The sequence below is a fragment of the Malaclemys terrapin genome, chromosome 3 (genome assembly GCF_027887155.1).
Source record: "Malaclemys terrapin pileata isolate rMalTer1 chromosome 3, rMalTer1.hap1, whole genome shotgun sequence".
Lineage (NCBI taxonomy): Eukaryota > Metazoa > Chordata > Testudines > Emydidae > Malaclemys > Malaclemys terrapin.
The window spans coordinates 52421758-52442833 of NC_071507.1; the positions used below are offsets into that span (position 1 = coordinate 52421758).

The 21076-nt window shown below is 44.1% G+C and overlaps 1 protein-coding gene across 1 annotated transcript in view; it reads left to right on the top strand.

The window, feature by feature from the left end:
* DNAH14 (dynein axonemal heavy chain 14) overlaps positions 1 to 21076 on the top strand; it is a 468480-nt gene that overhangs the window by 146025 nt on the left and 301379 nt on the right. Inside the window, 3 exon segments of the mRNA XM_054022851.1 lie at positions 1071 to 1242; positions 10740 to 10844; positions 10947 to 11065. Coding sequence (XP_053878826.1) covers positions 1071 to 1242; positions 10740 to 10844; positions 10947 to 11065 — 396 coding nt within the window.

A 21076-nucleotide genomic window follows, 5' to 3' on the forward strand; every position in this document is an offset into this window, starting at 1 on the left:
AGGCAAAGTGATCTTAGCAGACCAGAGAACTGAACCTCAAGTATGTTCAAGCATTTAAGAAATAGTGACTAATATTTAAGGGAGGATACCATGGTGATGCATGAGACAAAAAACACAGATGAGTGGATAGCTAGACTGTGATATGATGAAGTTTGACATTCTAGGATGGGGCACAGTGCTAGAGAGGTTCAGTAGTACTGACACACTAAATGTCAGAGAGCTCTATTTTATAAAATCAACCAAGATATAAATAGCTTGAAAAGAAAAGTTAAAACATTTTGCTCTTTTCTGTATTCAGAATTGTACCAATTTAAAAAAAAATGTGATTTTGAACTGATTCAATTAAGCTACTGCAAACCCTGTGTACTCATTCTTTTAATTAGCTTAATTGGATATCAAGGTATATTAAATTGACATAAACCAGGTTTAAATTGAAATAAGAGTGTTCACACATGGTTTTGCACCAGTTTAACTCAGATAGCTTTTAAAACTGCATTTTATAGACAAGGCTTAAGAGGCTAGATTACATGCCCACTTCAGTAAAACAATACTGCAGTCTATTTTTAATTACAGTAGCCTTTATCTTGTCTTTGTATGATTATTTTTTATTCTTAGCTAGCTTCCAAGTATGGGGATGAGTGAAGCAATTACACCAAAAGGAAAAACTAGGTTACTTCCTGTTTACTAGAGTTTTCTGAATATTTGTTTTCACCCCAGATCCACATTCATCTTTCTCACCATAGTATCTTCTCTTATCTTGGTCAGGAATTCAGGGGATATGTTGGATGTGCATCTTATTATAGAGGTTTTGGCAGTGATTAGTGCACATTCAGGCACTGAGATACTATTGTAAGAGAGACATAAGTGCCTAAATAGATAGATTGACCGACTAACCTGTGATGAGGCATGCTATCCTGACTCTGTGTGGCTCAACATGCGATTCCAAAATGTGTGTTTGTGGAAGCAGTATAAAGGATGTAGGGAAAATAAATTGACGAAATTCAGAATTAGATATATTTGAATGCTGCATTCTATAAATTGATCTCTAATATGATCTGTGATTTAAATAGGCAGCTTCCAGCAGAAGCAAGTCTTTTCTCTCAGGTCAATAACAAATGGAAAGAGATAATGGTATGTACAGAGGATGACCCAAATGCTCTTAGGGCAGCCACAACTGCAGGAGTCCTTGAGATGCTGCAGACCAACAATGCACATCTTGAAAAAATACAGAAGTCTCTTGAGGTAAAAACATACCAGATCTTCCTACTTCCAGCCCTGTCCCCTATCCATGCTGCGAACCAGTGCTTTTGCCTTCGTAAAACTTTGTGATAAAAAACTAAACAAATAGTATAAGAATCTGTAATTAATTGTGGGTTTGAGTGAGATATTTGGAAATGACAACCTAAACATATCATGTTCAAAGAACAAACATCTTGAACATATCTTTGGACATGACTCTCTACAGATACATTTTTAACCCTTCAAAATAAAAGTCTAATGAAGTCATAAATCACTTATGAGAGGTAACTAAGCTTCAGTTTATATCTATATAGTAATAAAAGGTAAAATCCCTTTAAAAGACTCACTAATAAAAAAGTAAACCCAGATTTTTCTGTACACAGAAGTGCTAGATAATGAGGTTCTAATGTTTCACAGATGAGTGGTGCCAACTTCATATGTAAGACTGGGCTGTATTTTGCAATTACAGTAAGAGTTCAACCTCTGTTTTTTGTATGAAAAAGTTTATCTGCTTCAAATTTTCAGCACATAGGTTTTGAGTAAAGTCTGCATTTTCAGAGGATTTTCAAACAAATCCATGTATTTGTTTCTGAGTTCTAACTTCTTAAAATTGGCATTAAAAAGTTGACATTTTAAGTCTCATAATTTTCTGGGCTTCTGTAGCTTAAAAACTAAGTACAGTAGAAAATAAGAAATTGATACATAATTGGCGTTTGGGCGGTCTCTGTATAGTTGCATAATTATTTTGTTAATAAAGAAAAAAAATTAGTGTTATTTGTCATAACTGAAACCTTTTGTGCAACAGTTAGCTGGCAAAGAAAATGTCTCCTGTTGGCTTCTCCCATTGTCTGATGTGTTATGCAGAAGCCCCTTTGAATGGCTCAGGAAAGGAATACAACACTGGCTCTTGTCCCCAAGTCTGCCATCCTTATTGGGGCAGAACAGAAGTTGTAGTGCACTGTCTATGTTGTATGGTGGTTGTTCTGTAGTGAGGTGTGTGATTCTTTTTGGAAGAGTGAGAGTATGTAATTTCAGGTGCCCTAACATTGTATTTCCTCACTTATGTGATCTTGTGTTATGGTTGGTGTGTACATAAAATTCCTAACTGTATTTTGAGCATCAGTGATGAGGCAAATCTGTGCCTTGGCAGTAAAACTTGTACAGGTCTGCTCCTTGAGGAAGGGTTGGGTTTGACTGTCTGTATGATGGGAAGGCTGGGAGAGGGTAAAGGGCAGAGGATCCATCTCTGCATGGATCTCTAGCCTGTTGCAGGGACAAATAAGGTAGTCTTCAGCCCAGCACTCGGCCAGGCTACTTGGCTTGGGTGCTGGCATGAGGCTATGGCCTGATTTACATGATAGCTACATGTTTTATGTTGACTCTGTGAATAGGATGAATGATGTAAAGCCATGACATTTTGCCAAGAATGACAGCCATCAAGATTATATAACATCTGAAGGAGCTGTACTTGCAGTTCATAGGAAATAAGTTGCAGTCAAGTAGTAAATTATGATCCAAGTGCATCTTTTTTTATTTACATCCTTTTTTTTTTTTTTAACTAAATGACTAGTAATAGAATCATGGGGTTAGAAGGGACCACAAAGGTCATCTAGTCTAATCCCCTGCCAAGATGCAGGATTTGTTGTGTCTAAACCATCCAAGACAGATGGCTATCCGGTCTCCTCTTGAAAATCTCCAGTGAAAAATCTTCAACGACCTCCTGAGGCAGTCTGTTCCATTATACTACTGTTCTTACAGTTAGGAAGTTTTTCCTGAGATTTAATCTAAATCTGCTATGCAGTAGTTTGAACCCTTTGCCTCTTGTTCTGCCTCTGTGGCAAAAGAGAACAACTTTTCTTCATCTTTTTTGTGGCAGCCTTTCAGGTATCTGAAGACAACTATCATATCCCCCCTTTATCTCCTCTTTTCCAAACTAAGCATACCCAGTTCATTCAGCCTTTGCTCAAATAACTTGCATTCCATCCCTTTAATCATCTTTGTCGCTCACCTCTGGATCCTTTCCAGTATCTCTACATCCTTTCTATACATTTGTCACCAAAATTGGACACAGTGCACCAGCTGAGGCTGAACCAGCACCGAGTTAGAGCGGTACTATCACCTCCCGTGATTTGCATGCTATTTCGCTTTTAATGCAACCTAAAATTGCATTTCCTCTTTTTTTTTTTTTTGCAACAGCATCACATGGCTGACTCATGTTGAGGTTGTGATCCACCACAACTCCTAGATCTTCTTTGAGTAGTGTCCCTGTGGGTGCTCCACTTTAGGTGGTAGTGCGTCCCAGTGCTGTCAATTGGAGATTTATGGTAGCAGTGTTTGTGCGGGTTGCGCGTGCAAAGTAGGCATCTTATGGTGCCGTTGGTGCCGGATGTAGCACTTGCGCGACCCAAGCCCTCCAGTTCCTTTTCAGCTGTCCTCGGCTGAAGACAGAGCAAAGGGGCAGTGTTAGTGCTTTACCCTAAAACCGTTAAGAAATAACTTTTAGATAAATATTTAGGTAAGTTGTTATAGAGCGAGTTAGAGTTAGTGTCAGGGTTAAAAAAAAAATTTCTTGTTAGTTCGTTAGACAACCTCCCCCTAAGGGACGGTTACTAGTTAAATGCCGGGGTCTCCAGGCTTCAAACAATGCGGCTCCTGCCACGATGTCGTGCCCATTTCAGACAGACGCTCTTTATGTATACACTGCCTGGGTGAGGGGCATATTCCCCAGAAATGTCCCTACTGCAGCAGGCTGAAAGCCAGAGTCTGACGGGACAGGGATCCCCAGCTTAAAATGATCTTGATGGGGAAGTCTCTCCAGCTTGAGGTGGACAAGCAAACAGCCTCTCTGGGCACTCCTCAAGATGGAAAAGGAGACCTACCCTCTGAAAAACCAAAAAAGAGGGCTCAAAGATCTCCACAGAGAGGTCCGCGAAAACAGAGGTGATCTGCCAGGTCGGTACCCCTGATGCCATCTTACTCTCGGGTGAGCACCTATGACACTCTAGGACCTCCAGCACAGCTGAAGACAGAGCAAAAGAAACGGAGTTGAGGCACCGACCAAAACATGCCTCCTCCACAGCACCGAGCTCACCGGTACAGGGCTCGGCACTGAGTGTCTGAGGCACCATGCCTCCGCCTCCAGCACCGACAACTCAGTTGACGCTGGTAGATACCACAAAATCGGCACTGACGGCACCGGCCAAACAACACCACTGGTCGGCACTGACTCCATCAATGAAAGGGAAAGCACTCACGGCAATGACTACTCAGAAATCAGCACTGACACAGTGTCTGCTGCACCAGAATGACTTAGAAATCTCATTGGCCATCACCCATACTTCGTGCCGAGGGCTCCCCCAAAGGCTCCAGGGGAGATCACAGTCCAGAAGTCATGGCACGGCTCTCTAAGGAGGAGGAGGAGATGCAGGGACAATAGCTCCATGTCACTTCTCACCTAAGGCACACCGACCAGGTGGAACCACCTGGGTCCAAGACACCAGATGAACCAACCATGGTGCGACCCCCATGGATGTACCCTCTTATGGCTTTCCCAATGCAATGGGCGTATTGGGAACCAGGGAGCTCATATAGGGGTCAGCATTCTAGACCATCCATAACGCATAAATGTAAACTGCACTCTAATCCAGCATCTCCCACACCACAGAGAGGGGGAGAGGACTCAGAGATGGGCACAGACCATGACACATCTCCTGTACACAATTCACATTTCCTCCCCAGATGAGGTGATTATGCCCGCACCGCCATAAGATTGCCCTTTCCATCAGTGCGACCATCTTGGATCCTGCGGAGATAGTCTGGCAGACACCTGCTTCTATTTCGCCTACCTGAAAAAAAGGGAATAGAAAATATTACATACCATTCAAGGGGGCAGACTTTCTATTTGTGCACTCAACTCCCTAGTTGTTGAGGCAGTAAATCACCCTAGCAATGACAAAGAACACAGAAGACTCGACTTGTTCGGATGCAAAGTATATTCCTCCAGCACCCTTCAGTTTCGAGTGGCCAATTATTCAGCACTACTGGCCAGATACGACTATGACAACTATGGGAAACTTGCCCAGTTCACATATGAGCCCCTAGATAAAAAACAGACAAAATTCTAGGCCATTGTCATCGAGGGCCAGTTCATATCCAAAACAGCCCATCGGGGCATTGTACACAGCAGACATGGCAGCCAGAATGACGGCCACAGCCGTAGCAATGTGCCAAGCCTCATGGCTTCGGGTCCCGGGGATACCAAAAGAACTCCAGACAGAATTAGAGGACTTACCTTTTGACCGGGAGCAACTATTCTCTTAGAAAATGGATGAGGTGCTTCATTCAATGAAGGACTCTCGGGCCACTCTCCGCACTTTGGGGATTTACACCCCCCCTGCAAAGAAAAGGAGATATCAACCATATCAGAGACCTCAAACAGGCAACAACATCAGCGACCATACGATAACCAATGCCAGCGTCAATGATCACAACGCAGGCGAACACCTCAATCTCAGGCGCCATCTTCTCAGTCAGCACATCCAAAACTGCAATTTTGAAAAGTTGGTTGAGGGTTTGAACAACCTCCCTCACGAAGCAGCACTCACACCTGCCCCATACCCAATTTTTGGCCATCGACTCTAGCCCTTTTCCACATCTGGGCCACCATAACATAAAACAAATGGGTGTTAGAAGTTATCAAGTCGGGATACACTATCCCCTTAACCTCCTTCCCACCTACCCTACCCCACCCCCTTCACCATCCCTCTTCAGGGCCCCTTCTCAGGAGCACCGACTATAACAAGAGGTCGATAATCTTCTACAACTAGGTGCCATAGAACAAGCATTGCTACAATTCAGAGGGAAGGGGTTCTACTCCGATTACTCCCTGACCCAGAAGAAGAGCAGGGGATGGAGACCCATCATAGATCTGCGGAAGCTCAACAAGTTTGTCAGATCCTAAAAGTTCAAGATGGTCACATTGGATATGATACTCCCAGCGCTGCAACAGGGGGACTGGTTTTCAGCCCTCGACCTCCAAGATGCTTATTTCCATATCACCATTCATCCTGCTCACAGGAAGGACGAGAACGGTAGGACAAGAACACTTCCAATACAGAGTATGGCCTATCCAAGGCACCAAGAGTTTTCTCCAAAACTCTAGCGGTGGTAGCGGCACTTTTACGCAAATAGGGAATAATGATTTTTCCCTACCTGGACGATTGCCTTAGCAATGGCCCAACTCTACGAGATGCAATGGATGCAGTCCAGTCCACTATCACACTATTCTGGGAGCTGGCTCTGAAAATAAACAGAAATCAACCATAAACCCAGTCCAACAACTAGACTTTATCAGGGCACACTTCGACGCCATAGAAGCCAAGTCATTGTTACCCCTTACCAGATTCACAAACTTCATGAACCTCATCTCAGAGGTACAGGTCAGTCCTCAAGTTTGGGCTCGCACTGTCCTACAATTACTAGAACACCTGGCGGCCACGATGTTCATGGTATGACATCCAAGACTACATATGCGATGACTACAAGGTTGGCTAAGCACAGTATACATACCAAGCAAACACAGCCTTCACAAACGGTTCACAGTTCCACCAAATGTCCTGAATTCATTACTATGGTCTGCATGTTCTACATCAACAGGCAAAGAGGCACTCGCTCACATTCTCTATGCACAGAAGCCATGAGACTTTGGAATTGGTGCATACAACACAACGTAAACATCTCAGCGTGTTACCTGCCAGGCTGTCAGAATGCGACAGCAGACACGCTCAGGAGCATGAATGGGAGATGAATGGAGAGGTCCTGAGTTTAATCTTCAAATGGTGGGGCGCACCCACCATTGATCTGTTTGCATCCCTGACAAATCGCAAATGTGTGGTGTTCTACTCAAGAGCGGGACTGGAACTACAGTCATTAGGGGACGCCTTCCTCATCAAATGGGAGGCACAACTCATGTATGCATTTCCACTGATACCAGTGATATCACGTGTGATGCACAAGATACGAGCAGACAGGGCCAAAGTTATCCTTATAGTCCTGACATGGCCCAGACAGGCATGGTATCCTTACTTGTAACATAAGGTGATATGCTCCCGCGAGCTCTCCCTCGCCGGCTGGATCTGCTGTCTCAACACAACGGTTGCACTCTCCACCCAAATCTGGAGATTCTCCACTTTACAGGCGTGGCTCCTGAATGATTCCACCATGACAACGTAACCTATTCAGAACAAGTTAAACACATGTTATTAAATAGCAGGAAACTGACTACGAGAAATACCTACCTTCAAAAATGGAAGAGGTTCTCCGCCCTTGTCTCAAGGAAGTCACTTGATGAGCGATTCAGCACCACTACCATTAATCTTAGAATAACTGTTGGAGCCGAAAAGCACTGGCTTAATGATGAGCTCAATCAGAGTCCATCTTGCAGCCATTTCAGCATTCCATTGAGAGATCGATGGAACTTTGATGTTCGCACACCCAACTACAAAACACTTCCAACATGGGACCTCAACCTGGTACTGAAATGCCTCACTAGACCACCATTCGAACCATTAGCCACCTGGTCATTACTCCACTTATCGATGAAAGTAGCCTTCCTGGTCGCCATTACCTCAGCGAGAAGGGTGAGCGAGATGGGGTGCTAATGGCAGATCCTCCATACACAACATTCTTCAAGAACAAGGTAATGCTACGTCCACATCCTAAATTCTTACCAAAAGTAACCTCAGCATTTCACATGAACCAATCTATTCACCTACCAACATTGTACCCTAAGCCTCATGGTACTCCAACAGAAGCTGCCCTACACACTCTAGACATTAGAAGGGCGCTAGCTTTCTACCTTGAAAGAACCAAACCTTTCAGGAAATCCCCTAGAATTTTCATCTTTACTACCGAGCGCTCGAAAAGATGTGCTATATCCACTCAGAGATTATCTAAATGGATTTTCACATCCATTCAAACGTGTTACCATATCCGGAATACAGAACCACTGGAGCACATTAGAGCACATTCTACTAGGTCCATTTCAACTTTGGTAGCATTCCCCAATAACGTTCCAATACTAGAGATCTGTAAGGCGGCCACTTGAGCCTCCATCCACACATTCACAAAGCACTATGCAGTCACTCAGGACTCCAGGGCCGATGCCATAGGGGGCCTCACAGTACTTACCTCAATGACTCGAACAAACCCGAAGTCCCCTGTGCCCTCAGAGGGGCACTACTCTACAGTCATCTAAAGTGGAGCCACCCACAGGGACACTACTCAAAGAAGAAGGGAAGGTTATTCACCTTGTGCAGTAACTGGAGTTCTTCAAGAAGTGTGCCCCTGTGGGTGCTCCACTACCCGCCCTCCTCCCCTCTACTTCGGAGTTCACAGTGAGGACTCTGTGGTAGAGAGGGAACGCACTACACGCGGCACCAATGGTACCATGAGACGTCTACTGCACATGCGCAACCCGTGCGGATGCTGCTACCATAAATCTCCAATAGATGGTGTTGGACTCACCGCCACCTAAAGTGGAGCACCCACAGGGACATACATCTCGAAGAACTCCAGTTACTGCACAAGGTGAGTAAGCTTTCCTTCCTTCTCAGCAGTGCTGCTTCCAAGCCAGTTTTCCCCCATTCTGTATCTGTGCATTTGGTTTTACTTCCTTACGTGTAGCACATTACATTTGTCTTTGTTGAATTTCATTTTGTTGTCTATAGCCCAGTTCTCTCATTTATCAAGATCGCTCTGAATTTTAGCTTTATCCTCCGAAGTATTGGCACTCTCCACCCTGCTTTGTGTCATCTGCAAACTTGATCAGTATGCTTTCTATACCTACATCCAGGTAATTAATAAAGATGTTAAACAACACCAGACCCAGAACGGATCCTTGTGGAACCCCACTTGAGACCTCCCTCCAATCTGAGATAATTTATTTAATAGTTACTCTTTGCAGTTGTGTAACCAACTATGTATCCACTTAATGGTAGTTTTGCCGAGCCCACATTTCTCCAGCTTACTTACCAGAATGTCACGTGGGATTGTGTCAAAAGCCTTGCTGAATTCCAGGTGTATTATGACCACCGCATTCCCTCTATCCACCAAGTCAGTTACCTTGTCAAAGAAGGAAATCAAGCTGGTTTGACATGATTTGTTCTTGGTAAATCCATACTGGCTGCTAGTGATTACCACATCATTCTCCAGGTATTCACAAATTGAAGGTTTTATACATAGCTCTAGTAGCTTCCGAGGTATCAAAGTCAGGCTGGCTGGTCTATAGTTTCCCGGTTCTTCCTTCTTCCCCTTTTTTAAATATGGGCACTATGTTAGCCCTTCTCCAGTCTTCCGGGACCTCTCCTGTCACTCATGACTTTGTAACTATATTGCCAATGGCTCTGAGTTTTCTTCATCTAATTCCTTCATTGCCCTTGGGTGAATAGCAACCAGCCCCACTGATTAGAATTCATTCAATTTGGTCAGAAGATCTCTGATGTGTTCTTTACTTATCCCATTCTGTATCCCTTCCCCTATATTGACTACGGTGACTTCGCTAGTCATCCGTTCACATGTTATTTTTTGAGAGAAGACAAGCAAAGTAGGCGTTGAGCTGCCTTGCCTTCCTATCATACTAGTCATCATTAGTATAAATTCTTGTCAAACAGTTAGTGTAATTTAACATTTGATTGATAGGATTTATGTACAGCAACTTGACTGCAATAATTTCCTCTGAAAGAGGCTGCCAGCAAAGCAACTCTGTTGCATGCAACTAATATAGGATATGGCAGCAAGTGGCTCATTGAAGTGAGCATTTAGGCATGTATTGCACTGACATTGCATTGTTTACATCAGCTGCCTATCGAGCAATCAGTGGGCTAGAATATATTTGCAGTGGAGGAGTGAAGATATATTATATAATATTATATTATATTTATATTGAGAGGAGTGTTATCTTGTGGAGTTTTAAAATTGTCTTTGTGCCCTGAGGGCTTCAACAAGAGTAAACCTGATAAACAGAGTGATTATTTTATAAATCTGCATAGTGCACTACAAAATAAGTAAGATCACACATCACTGCCACAAAGAGTTTCTAGTTTAACACAGACAAAAGCAAACCACAGGACAAAAATTCAGTCACTGGAAGAAGCGGGGACAGTAATGGATTGATTAGATTAATGCAAAAAGTGGACTTTCGGGAGAGGTTTGAAGGTAAGGGAGGTGAGGAAGGGTACTTAGCTGATCTGAAAGGAGGCTGATCCAACTATAGTGGATAGCATAAAAAAGGGCAGAAAACCAACCATCGGAAAAGGTAATGAATAAAGAGAGAGGAGTAGGTGTGAAGGAAAAGGATGAAGTTAAGAAGGGTGTATGTGGCTGGAATGCAGGGCCGTGAAAGTGAGGATGAGGAGCTTGGGATGATATTTCTGTATTATAGTTTCAGTGTATCTTTACAATTATTTTTTAATTAATGTATTTATGTATTTATTTTGAAACAGGACTATCTTGAGATTAAACGAATGATTTTCCCAAGGTTTTACTTTCTCAGCAATGCTGAACTTCTTGACATTTTAGCTGAAAGCAAAAATCCTGAGGCTGTGCAGGTAACATTTCAGTACTGCATGCTAGGAACATTCTTCTTGTTACACGTAATGACAGATTGTCCATATTTTATTCTGTTATTTTCTTTTATGTCTGTACCACAGCCTCATCTTGTGAAATGTTTTGCGAATATCAGGAAGTTATATATACGCAGACATGACCAGAACTCTCCGGTGGTGGTGATGATCAGTTCTGCTGAAGAAGAGACTCTCTTCGTGCCAAAGTATGGTATACATACATTGCGTGATAATTAATACAATGGAAATTTAAGAAATGTCTGCTGATTTTCCAACAGCTCTTTACAATAAAGTACTGTAACTTTGTATGGATTCTTTGGAGTACAGATAGTGTTGGTGTGAGGTCTCTGAAACTTGTGACCAGCAGCTTCAAAGCTTCCTTATGCCTCATCATAAACATGCAGATACCATCTAATGATGGATCAGTTTTGAATATTTTGAATGGCTTTGAATCTTGTGATGTGGAGCTCTTCTCGCACTATATTATAAAACCTTAAGGACCCATTTCAGCCCTGGAGTCAGCACATACAATTTCCACTGATTGCAGTGGGAACTACACCTACTTGAGTGCGGAGACTACTATAAATACTAACTCGAGAGAATATGTTGTCTCAGCATTTCTGTTTGTAACATACACAGTGCCTTATAAATCTAGAAGCTGGTCAGATTTGTCACATAATAGCTGGTAAACATTTTGCATTAGAACAAATGCATTCTGCAGCCCAGCATTTCTCACACTTCTAAGACATGGGATGTTCTTCTTCAAGTGATTGCACACGTCCATTCCACTGTAGGTGTTTGTGAGCTCCAGTGCACAGTTGTCAAAGAGTTTTTTTTCTCTTAGCGATAGCCGTTGAGACAGCATGCACACCAGCAAGCGCACAGGCATAAAGAACCAAGCCACCTGACCTCCCTCAGTTCCTTCTTACCGCTTGTAACAGTTTTTGGAGCTCCCTTTCCTTGCATCTGCAAGTCTTTAGTCAAATCATGTAAATAGTGCTCCGTGTAGTTAGTGTACTTAATACAAATCGTTGTTGTTTGTGTGGATCCAGCACCCAGTCTGGGTACTGGCTCTGATACCGGAGATATGCCATGTGCCCTGGGTTTCAAGCCCTACCACTCTTGAGGTAAGGCAGTACCTAACAGTGACCCTCACCCCAGCTGCCTTAAGTGCTTAGGGGAGGCTCACGTGAATAACAAATGTAGTATTTGTAAGGGATTAAAGCCCGCTCCAAAAAAGACAGGGCAGTCAGATTGAAAAATCTGCTGCTGAAATCGGTGCTATGTCCTCCATCTGAACTATCTACCTTGGTTTGGGTACGGAGCACCTCTGCTTTAGTCAGTAGTGCATATTCTGCATTACTGGTACCAACAGGCAGATTGTTGTTGCTAATAAACAAAGAAGAGGCACTGTAAATTGTACTTGGTACAAGGATCATTGAAGGAAGCGAAGAGGTCAAAATCAACTGAAGACTCGAGGGTGCTCAAAGCATGCACTCCACAGAGCACACCTCTAAGCAGGGTTGTTTGTTGACACCAGGGCCCAGTACAGGGCTGTTCTGACCAGCTCCCGAAGCAGTCATTGGGATCACCTTATGCCCCAGTACTGTCTACTTCTGAGGCATTTGAGGCTATGAGAGAGTTTTTAAACCTCCTCAGTGCCACCATCACTAGCAGTTCAGGAGTCTCACCTGGCACTGGTGCCGTAGCTACCAGCGTAAGTGGTTTCACCGCCATACTGGGCAGGTCCAGCTGAATTAGCCATCAGGGTTCTGATTAAGACAATGCTGCCTAAGGGAAAGGCACAGATCTCCCTGGCTCCCCTTTCTTTGGAGTCTGAATCTTCCTCACTGCTACTGTTCAGTACAGCCCCACCATGGTAGCAACAAGAGGCTTCTTCTTCGTCAGACTCTGAAGTGGAATCCTATGTGTCCCAGTCTAGCTAGTCCCACATCAAGAATATGCTACCTGCCCACCCTGGTTTCATCCTCAGTATCAACCCAAGGGACTTACTGAAAGGACCCTGGGGCTATTTTAGAACTCGTGGGGGTTTTCCCCCTAATCAGGAGCTTCCCCACATTTACCTCAGCTGGCTCCATCTAGTGGCTGTCAAGAGCATTGATGCTGCAAACACCCTAGTTTTGGCACCGAGCCTGGCACCAAGTGGACACAGGACCCCTCTCGTTAACATCCACAAGAGGAGTGGGAAGTGGACAAGCCTCCAAGACTGCTGGCATCCTCTTTCTCTGAGGTAATTGTGGCAGAACCTATTTCTCTGCCTCCTGATGATTTTAAGACACATCAAGAGTTGTTGAGGAGGATGGCTGTGGTCTTGGACATCTACCGTCAAGGAGTCCAGGAAAAATCCCACAAGTTGGTGGACTTCTTGGTATCTCCAGCCCAAGCTAGAATAGCTGTTCCTATTAATGATACTATTTTAGGGCCTACCGAGGTTCTTTGGCAGGCCCCAGCTTCCCTGCCACTGACTGCAAAAAAAGACTGGAGAGGAGGTACTATGTCCCCTCTCAGGCACCTCTGTGATCATGTCCCTCTGAGCTCACTCATAGTGTTGGCAGCCAATGAAAGAGAGACATGGTCACGGGACATCAACCCCCTAAAAATAAGATGGCCAAGAAACAGGACTTACTTGGGAGGAAGCTTTATTCCAAATGTGGGTTATAGCTTCCTATTGCAAACCAGCAAACTTTACTGGGGTGCTGCGATTTCACCCTGTGGGATATAGATTCAAAGTTCAAAGACAAGCTCCCGGATGATATGAAACAAGAGTTCCAGATATTAATTGAGGAGGGTAAGTTGGTTGCCAGAATGGCTCTGCATGTGGGTCTAGGTGCAGCAAATTTTACAGTTTGGGGCATGGCCTCTGCCATCACAATGAAATGCTTGTCTTGGTTACAGTCTTCTGGTTGCCTTTCAGGGGTTCAACAAACAGTCTGGTTCATCAAGGCAGGCAGCATCCTCCACAAGCTAATTTTGATGGACGGGTTGAGAGCAATGTACCAGTTCTAAGAATGTCATCTTTTTCTTCCCAATTTTTGCAAACTGTATGTTCCACCTCCATTGTGATTGGGGTGACATCACAACAGATAGGTGAGTTCTAAGCACGGTGGAAGTGGGATATACACTCCAATTTATTTCTGCTCCCTCCCACCTACCCTTCCTGTCCTCCTTCAGGGACGTCCCTCATGAGGCAGTGTTACTGCAAGAAATACAATTGCTTTTCCTTGTAGGAGCGATAGAAGAGATCTATCCTGATACTGAAGGCAAAAGGGGATCTCCGGCTTATTTTAGATGTAAGGGAGTTAAACAAGTGCCTAAAAAAGACAGAAATTGTGGATTATCACTCTAGCTTCCGTTATTTCTTCCCAGGAGCCAGGGGACTGGTGTGGTGCTCTTGACTTAAAGGATATTTGCTTTCATATGGCAGTTCATCAAAGGCATAGAAAATTTCTGAGATTCACTGTCAGGTGATGCCCTTATCAGTTAACAGTGCTCCCCTTTGGTCTGTCGGCTGCCCCGCATGTATTTACAAAGTGTATGGTCACAGTAGCAGCATTCCTCCAGAGGTCAGGGGTCCACATTTTCCCTTACCTGGATGGATGGCTGGTAAGAGGTCAATCCAGGTTGCAGGTGTTGTCCAGCATAAGCAAAATCCAATCCATCTTCGATGCACTTGGCTTAGTGATCAACACAAACAGATCATCCCCATCTCTGGTACAGAAGATAGAATTTATTGGCGCAGTCCTCGACTTGACAAAATCTCATTCTAGACTTAAAGGATTATCCCATCACCAGGTTAGAAACTATGTTAGGCTACTGGGACACATGGCAGCATACACTTACATAGTCCAATATGACAGGTTGCATTTCATGCTCTTTCAAGACTGGTTGGCTGAGGTATATTCACACCAAATTAGATATCAGAGGGGTAGCTGTGTTAGTCTGCATCTGTAAAAAGCAACAGAGGGTCCTGTGGCACCTTTGAGACTAATAGAAGTATTGGGAGCATAAGCTTTCGTGGGTAAGAACCTCACTTCTTCAGATGCAAATTAGATGTTATTCTCCCTTAATTGGTGAAAATACCCAACCAATATCTGCAAGGGTGTTCCCTTCTTCCTTCCCTAACAATGTCTTTCCTTAGTCATGGATGCCTCAAACCTGGGGTGGGATCAACTGGTACCCCCACAGATGCAGTTTCTGATCTACTCAGATGTCTGTCTCCAGGTAAACAACATGCGAGCAATCCAGTTAGCTTGTTCACATCAGGGGAAGGGGTATATTGGTGCTGACCAACAATATGGCAGCCATGTTTTATGTAAACAAATGGAGAGGACAGTCCTCACTACTTTATCGGGAAGCAATCCTGCTCTGGGACTTCTGCATTGCCAACACTGGTTCTGAAAGTAGCCCAAATGCTCAGAATATGCTGAGCAGGTTATTTCTCAGTCACCATAAGCGGTCCATTTGCCCAGACATAGCAAGGTCTATTTTCTAGCACTGAGGAGCACCCCGACTGGATCTATTTGTAACAAAAGACCACAGGAAATGTCACTTTTGCTCCCAAGTGGGCCACAGTCGAGGTTCGTTAACGGATGCTTTTCTACTGCTGTGATCAGAGGGTCTGCTGTATACGTTCCTCTAACCCTCTTCTGCCCATAATTCTATGAAAGGTCAAGCAGGATAAGGCCTGTCTTATACTGATTGGTTCTGCATGGCCCCATCAGCACTGGTTTTTAAACCAGTTAATCCAGTGGTAGGCAACCCGCTGCCGCACGCGGCCCATCAGGGTAACCCGCTGGTGGGCCGCCAAACAGTTTGTTCACATTTGCATGGCCGCCCACTACTCCCAGTGGCCACAGTTCGCCGTTCCCGGCCAATGGGAGCTGCAGAAAGCAGCAGCCAGTATGTCCCTGCAATCCGCGCCGCTTCCTGCAGCTCCCATTGGCCAGGAACAGCGAACTGCAGCCACTGGGAGCTGCAGGCGGCCATGCAAATGTAAACAAACTGTCTGGTGGCCCGCCAGCAGATTATCTTGATGGGCCATGTGCGGCCCACGAGTCGCAGGTTGCCCAACACTGAGTTAGACCTATCAATCAGTCTGCCACTGTCAGTCTCACTACATACAGACTTGATTTTTTTCAGAGTCATTGTTGCCTCCTCCACTCCAGTCTACAGGCTCTTTGCCTGAGAAGCCTGAAGGCTTTGTGGTTAATATCAGTGGAGGAGTTCTGTTTTAGAGAAGTTCAGGACGTGCTGCTAAATAGAAGAAAACCATCAACTAGAACTACTTACCTGGCTAACTGGAAGAGGATTTCCCTTTGGTCCAGACTGAAAGAGGTTTTCCCCTTTCTTGCTTCTATTCAGCACACGCTGGCTCTCTTCTGTCCCTGAAACATCAGAGATTGACGATTAGCTCGATCAGAGTACATTAAGCGGCTATCTCAGCATTTCACCCAGTTGTGGATAACCATGCTCTCTTTTCCAACCCAATGACTGTAAGATTTTTAAAGGGTTTGGACAGACTATTTCATCAGGTACAGAACTCTATTCCACCATGGAGCCTGAATTTAGTCTTAACAAAGCTGACAGGTCCCCTCTCTGAGCCTCTAGTGACTTGCTTTCTGTTGTACATTTTGATGAAGGTGGTGCTGTGCAGAGAGCGTGGAAGTTGAGGGCGCTAGTATCAGATCCTCCATATACGAGTTTCTGCGTGGACAAAATCCATCTTCATCCTCACCCAAGTTTGCTTATAAAAGTGGCTTCCACTTTTCATATCAACCAAGAAATTTTCTTACTGACCTTCTTCCCAAAGCCAGAGTAATAAGGGGCTGGAGATGCTCAGGATGTTAGAAGAACTTTAGCATTTTATCTGAAAGGACTAAACCTCAATTGTTCATTGCATTTGCGGACAGAATGAAGGGCAGTCCTGTTTCCACACACAGGATTTCATCATGGATATCCAATTGTATTTGCCTTTGTTACAATTAGGCTAACATCAAGCCACCGCATAGAGTGTAGGGTCATATGACTAGGTCCCAAGCAACCTCTGTGGCTTTTCTGGCTAACATGCCCATATTGGACATTTGCAAAGTGGCATCTTGGTGATTGTCACACATTTACCTCTCACCACGTTATCTCTCAGCTATGTAGACACTATGCTGAATTTGGATGAGTGGTCCTCCAATCCCTGTTCAAAGAAACTCCCAACCCAGAGTCACCTACAGTGGAATGGACATGTGCTATCTATTCATGTAGAAGAAGAAATGGTTACTGATCTTTCTGTAACTGTTGTTCTTAGAGATGTGTTGCACATGTCCATTCCATAATCTGTCCTCCTTCCCCTCTCTATTGGAGTATTTCTGGTAGAAAGCAACTGAGAAGGGTCGGAGGAGACTTGGCCCTTTATGCCTGTGCGCAGCAGCAGAGGGCTCTCATGCCACCCCAATGGGTAGCACTAAGGGAAAAAATATCCTACAACTGTGCACTGGAGCACAACAACACTTACAATGGAATGGACATGTGCAACACAGCTCTAAGAACAACAGTTAAGGTTAGAAACCATTTCCCCCTCCTCTCTGCTTTCCAGAGGTGGTTCAGTGTCCCATCACAGAGTGTACTGGCCGTGCCCTGTGACAGTTTACAGTGCTCCCAAACATTTCCTTTGCCAGTTTTACTTTAATATATATTTTTACTCATTCGTGAGCAACCTTTACTTTTTCTTCCTCCTTCCCTCTTAAATTGGGTATTTAGCACCAGGGTGGTTTATAGCCACCCAGATCTACCACTGCAGTGTCTCCCTACTGGGACTACGCCATCATGGCTGAGTTTTCCTGAAAATACTGGAGTAAATCAAAGCAGTGGTCCATATATGAAGAAGTGTTTACAGGCTCATCTCAAGGCAAATTATGCCCTACCTGTTTACAGCCACCTGATTCTCATGCTGCCAGGGTATGGAGCTCAGTATTGGGTTGGCATGTTGGGACACTCCTTCCCTAGAGGACTCGTGACTCCAGTGCTGAAAAGCCCAATCAGGATCTCCTGAACTTCTTGGGTAGAGGTCCTAAGGACAAGGAAGAGACCATTTGACCAGCTCAGAGGGTAAGCCCTGTGACTAATCTGAGCCACACACCATTTCCCCCCAAATACTGAAGAGAGTTTCATCTCATTGGGGAAAGAAGGAAGGCTCCAACACAGCTCCCCTTCTTCCAAACAAAAATCTGGGACCCCATCCTACAGGCAGAGGAACTGTGACCCTAAGGGTGAGGACACAGAGGGAAACATATCTAGGGTACTCAAGACTCATGATGAAAAGAGCCACAAGAAACACTGGGCTGGCCACAGCTGGGCAGCAATGTCTGAAAAACAGGCAAAAAGAGCCAGAAAACAAAAAGGGAAAGGAAAGAATATAAAAAAAGTATATCTGATTCAGTGTATTTCTTCTTTACTGAGGAAGGTGAGCTCTCCAGTTCAAGTTTCTGAGCAGGACATGGAAAAATACATCAAAGGACTTTCCACCCTGACAGATTTAATACTGGTCACAGAAAGTCTGCATCTGTCATTCAAATCCTAGAGCAGATATCCAACAAGAAGGTCAAGGGCAAATATCCATCCGCCAAATCAGTGATCAAGATGCCAATCCTGCTGCACCCTTCCTATGAGGATGTGATCAGGGATCAGTAGGAATACCCTGACAAAAGTAAGTGCATTAGCAGGGATGCACTTAGATACCATAAGATAAAAGAGCCAAAAAATGCCAACACAAGTATCAAAAGTAGATCCTGTAGGTGGCATCTTTAGCTAAAGATAGCATAATCCTATCAGAAAGGGATTTCTTGATAGCAAGATGGAAGTCAAAGAAGGTATTTTGTGACTTTCTTGGCTGCCTTCAGAGTTCCCTGGCCACTACCTGTTTCGCAAGAACCACAGTATTCTGGCTGAATGACCAACCCTGGATGACAAGGACCAACCTGACTTCAGGTCTAACTTAAAGAAAGTATTCTAGCAACAGACTTCATGGCATATGTGTCTCATTAAATGCAATATGATTCTCAGCCAGGGCCATGTTATCAGCTCAGCAGCCGGACACCACATTTGACTATATCTTTGGATGGCAGAGGTGCACACGAAACAAGTGTGCTCATCTAGATTCATAAACTCTCCACTATTTGGAGATAAATGTAATAAGACAGTGGTATACAGTGCATGCAAATGACAAGTGCAGAAATGTTCCTTTCATCCATCCTTTTCATAAAAATACCAAAGGAAAGATAGCAGGTATGTCAGGGGAAAACCCTTTAGCCATGGATCAAGTGGCAAAACCAGAGGTGGTAGCAACACCTCTAAGGATTCACCTATGAGTCTGTGCCTCTGACCACATCTTAATCTAAGAGGCAGAGTGTCCCACTTCTCTAATGGATGGCTTCTGTCCATCACTGACAAGTAGATGAAAGCTGTAGTAAGTTTTGGTTACTCCCTTGAACTAAGGGCCCCACTGCACCACTTCTTCATCCAGTTGCCTATCTCAGGCACTCTTATCAAATGCAAGCTAGTACTGAATGAAATCTGTCGCCTTCTGCACAGAAGAGCAATAGAATTGTTACCCTCATAAGAAAGGTTCTTGTGGCTATATTCCATATTCTTTATTATGCAGAAATGTATAGTGTGAGAGAGTCATCCTGGACCTCAAACTGCTCTACAAATGAAGAAAATGAAATTGTGGATGCAAAGTTAGCCTCAGTGGTAGAATCCCTGTAAAAAGGGGATTTCCTTGTCTCAATGGACCTAGCAGATGCATAACCATATGTACATGTCACTGCTGTCTACTGAAATTTGTGTATGGCACAGCTGACTACCAGTACAAAACACTGCTATCCTTGTTTTTGTCAGCACCCAGAGTCTCTATCAAGATGCTGGTGGAAGTCATAGGCCAACTTTGGTCCCAGTCTTTCATCTGTATCTTTTCCTGGAGGACATTTCGATCAGTGGTCCAACCAAAGAACCAGTACACAGCACCACAAGTTGGACACTTCAAGTATGCTGTTTTGTGATAAACCTGAAAGGAAATCTCCGATTCCTTTCACAAAGATAGCTCACCTAGAAGTGGATATAGACACTTCTGTGTCTGTAGTCTGTCCTTCACTGGACAGGTTTGAGAAAATCCAAAAGCTTATACCTGTTTTTGTAAGGAACACAAGGCCATCCATATCTCAGTGTCTCTGATTTTGTGTATAGGAACCACCTTCTGGGGAAGATCCCATATCAGGTTCTCTAGAAGTTTCTTTTCAAGGTTTGAAATCACTTACCGGAATGCATGCAGTATCAGGTGCTGGTCCCAAACCAGGTTCTGGACTCCCTCAGATGGTGGACAATCCTAGAAAATGTCTGTAAGGGTCTTTCCATATGCGGTGCAGACTCACAGGTACTCACAACAGATACCAGCCTAATCGGGTGCAGAGCACATCACAGACACAGAATAATCCATGGCACATAGAATTCTACAGAAAGGAGCCAGAGCATCAAGCTTGTGGAGCTTAGAGTGGTTGAAGTTAGCCCAAAAAAGTTCTAGGGTCACCTCAAGGGCAACAACATTCTGGTCCAGTTCTACATCAGCACCATAGTGGCATACTTCAACAACCAAAGGGGAATTTGGACTTCAACTCTACATTCAGAAGTAATAGAAATAATGGAATGGATGGGGAAAAACCTCTCTTCCATAAGAGCAATACACATAAATTGAAGCATAAGAAAGACTGGCTTGTTGAGCAGATGTGTAGTCAACAAAGTGTAGTCCGTTTGAATCTGAAAGTCTTGAACTTGGTCTCTCAATAATATGGCCTCTTAACAGTTTATCTGTTTGCTAATTGCAAGAACACAAAGCAGCCAGTGTATTTCACCTGGGGAACATAGCCCATGTCCGTGGGGATGAATGCCCTCCCACGCAGATGACCAAAAAGTCTGCTTTGTGCATTTCCACCTCCTCTACATATAGGGAAATGGATCTAGAAGATAATGGAAGAGGAAGCAAAAGTGATAATTCTGTCTCAACAGTGGCTGAGAAGACCATGTTTTTCAGATCTTAGCATTGGAACTCCTGCTGCATCTGCCAGTGAGACTGGACATCCTCTACCACAGTCCCATACTCCATCCAGACCATTTCCAATTGACAGCATAGCTTTTAAGAGGGAAGAATTGATTGTCCT